Below are 2,815 nucleotides of genomic sequence, written 5' to 3' on the forward strand. Positions count from 1 at the left end.
AAATGACAGTATTTAATTTCTAGATTATCCTTGCACTTGCAACATCTTTAAATTTTTCTAATATTGCACCTGAAGAACTACAATCAACACCGCTGTGGAAGATACAATCTACTGACTTAAAAATAATGAAACGAATGAAATTTGAAATCAAGATAATCACAGTTTACACAATTGTTAATACAGTTATTTCATTAATTGCTGGTTTAGCTCACACTTTTCCATCAAAAAATGCAGAGGAAATATGTTATGTGTATAAACTAATTGAAATTTATGTACCAAAGTGGAAAACTGAACTTTGTTGGATGTATAAAGCTAGTTACATAATTATGGCGCTAGCACTACCAGCAAGCTGCAATCAAGTGGTATATGGGGCGTCTCATATAAGATTTCAAGGCTATTTGCTTTTAGACTCAATAAAGCACAATATACAGATGGAAATGTACGATGACTTAAAATTGCCCAATGACAAGGGTTTTCAAGACAAAATTTTAAAAAGAATTATTCTTACTGTAAAACGTTTTTCGATAGCACAAAAGTAATGTAAAACATTCAATAACCACAATATAAATATTAATTTTGATAGTGTTGCAGGGTTCTTCAAAATGTTAATCAAAAAATATATATTTGGATATTGCTGTATGCTGTTATTGCAGGAGTACTCGGGATAAGCATTCTTATGTTTTATTTTAAGGTTGTCTCTTTTATATTAGTTTAATTTCTTAACAGTTTTTTGTTTGCAGTTTTCAAATACTCTAGTAATGAGTGACTATCTTCATGCCGGTACTTTAACCCTTGCAGCAATTACAACATTTATGGCAACAATAACATCTGGTCAGAAACTTGAAGACATTGTATGTAAAAAATTGTACCGAGTAGAAATAATGCTTTAAAAAATATGCAACTTGTAGACTGAAGAACTTTCAGATACATGGTCTTTGATACCTTGGTATTTGTTGAACAAACAGAATAAACAAATTTACCTCATGTTTATGGTAAATTATATGAAACCATTAAAATTTCGATTCACAGAAAACATGAGCATAAATTATAATTTAGGAGCAGCTGTAAACCATAATCATTTATTTGTATTGAAATACCAGTAATATCGATCATTTTAGATTGGAAAAATGATATATTCTATGTTATCACTACTAACACAAATGCGTGGTAAGGATACTTTGTAAACAACTCTGAACACAACTTATTCTACGCACTACAAATGGTTTAATATATCTGTCTTCAATATACAAATTTTCACGACTTCAATGAAAATCCAATCTCACCTCATCATTCCTAGGAACCTCACGCAGATTTTGTTAGCAGTTCTCAACTTTTGAATTACAGAACTGTCAAATTGCGCTCTATTAGCAGTGGTTTTATGTAAAGTAGTATGTACAGTCCAACAAAGTGAAAATGACGCCTCAATAAACCAGCCCCTGCTGTGGATGCCGACTCTTCTAACCACAACCAGGCAAGATCGTAAATTATCGGATTGCAAACTTGACGTAGTTTCAAGATAAATTCCTTTAGGAGCCGGTTTACAGAAAGCGAAATGAAAATTTAGTTCACAATTATTTAACATAATTTTTGAACGAAATAGGTTTTCTCTATTTTAAACTAGATTTTATGTAAAACAACAAATGAATTGAATTACTAAAAACTAATTTGAATTAAGTCGCCATTTATTTTGCATTGACAAAAGTCAAGTTAAATGAAAATGTAATTTTTTTAATGAAAAATTTAACAAACCATTTCTTGAAGACAACTATGCATTAATGATGACATTGACGAAAAAACAAATCATTATTTATTTAATATTTTTTAAACTGTTTCAAAATAAAATTATTTTATAAATTATTTATTTTACATAAAATCAAGTTTAAAATAGAGAAAGCCTATTTCGTACAAAAATTATGTTACTTAATTTAATTTTATTATTAATGAATAATTTTTTTTAAGAACTGTTTTTTGTTAAATTGTGTTTTTATAAAACTAAACATTTTCATTTAATTTAAAAGTATTACAATTATCAAAAAATAAATTTTGTAGAAGAACTAAAAAATTTCAAATAATTTTGCGTTTTTTTTCTGGTTAAATTAAATAAATAATTACAAAACTAATAGAAAACTTGGGGCCGGTTAACAGAACGTGTTAATAGCAATTAAATTTGAATTCGCGATTAACTTGTCGTTTGTCAGATGCAAAATAAATGCCAACTTAATTCGAATTAGTTTAATAATTGTGAACTAAATTTTCATTTCGCTTTCTGTAAACCGGCTCCTAAAGGAATTTATCTTGAAATTACGTCAAGTTTGCAATCCGATAATTTACGATCTTGCCTGGTTGTGGTTAGGAGGGTCGGCATCCACAGCAGGGGCTGGTTTATTGAGGCGTCATTTTCACTTTGGTCGACTGTACATACTATCGAATTCATAAAAAACTGACAGCAAACATCGTCGTTACGTCAGTTTTTCAACAATTTTATAGTGTAACGTTTTTACGTATGTATGTAAAAATTCGACGTCGAAGTTGGCTTTGCAAAATTGATTGTGAACGAACCTACCAAGATTACCAAGATTAAGATTATGAAGATGCTTAACTTTGTGCATACTACTTAAATTGTAATTGTAAGATTATGTTAGTTTGTTTATGTGTTCATGGTGTGTTTATAACGAGCTTGTCACGGCCAACTGTGACCTTTTAAAAAAGACCCGTCCCTTTATATTAACTGGTTACTAGTTCCAATATATCAAGTAGATCATCTAAATACGTCTGTGGTGGTTTGGTGTTTATTTGTAATTTAGCGTTTTTTCAA

General features: G+C 29.6%; 1 protein-coding gene across 1 annotated transcript; it reads left to right on the plus strand.

Annotated features, from left to right (window-relative positions):
- The first annotated feature begins 242 nt into the window (after positions 1-242).
- On the plus strand, positions 243-1,206 carry LOC123015514. The gene is made up of 6 exons (XM_044415279.1): positions 243-359; positions 409-535; positions 592-691; positions 741-851; positions 909-1,064; positions 1,119-1,206. The coding sequence occupies exons 2-6, from the start codon at positions 432-434 to the stop codon at positions 1,182-1,184; spliced, it is 537 nt and encodes a 178-aa protein (XP_044271214.1). The 5' UTR covers positions 243-359; positions 409-431; the 3' UTR covers positions 1,185-1,206.
- The last annotated feature ends 1,609 nt before the right edge of the window (positions 1,207-2,815 follow it).

The sequence above is a fragment of the Tribolium madens genome, unplaced genomic scaffold (assembly GCF_015345945.1).
Source record: "Tribolium madens isolate multiple individuals breed KSU strain unplaced genomic scaffold, Tmad_KSU_1.1 Scaffold_19;HRSCAF=116;Tcas5.2_LG9, whole genome shotgun sequence".
Lineage (NCBI taxonomy): Eukaryota > Metazoa > Arthropoda > Insecta > Coleoptera > Tenebrionidae > Tribolium > Tribolium madens.

What these genes read in the sequence shown, in the direction of transcription:
- LOC123015514 (XM_044415279.1), top strand. Translation starts at nt 432, where the DNA reads ATGGAAATGTACGATGACTTAAAATTGCCCAATGACAAGGGTTTTCAA. An exon ending in TTCTTATGTTTTATTTTAAG is followed by an intron (nt 692 to 740) that starts GTTGTCTCTTTT and finishes TTTTGTTTGCAG; the next exon opens with TTTTCAAATACTCTAGTAAT. An exon ending in GTCAGAAACTTGAAGACATT is followed by an intron (nt 852 to 908) that starts GTATGTAAAAAA and finishes TGCAACTTGTAG; the next exon opens with ACTGAAGAACTTTCAGATAC.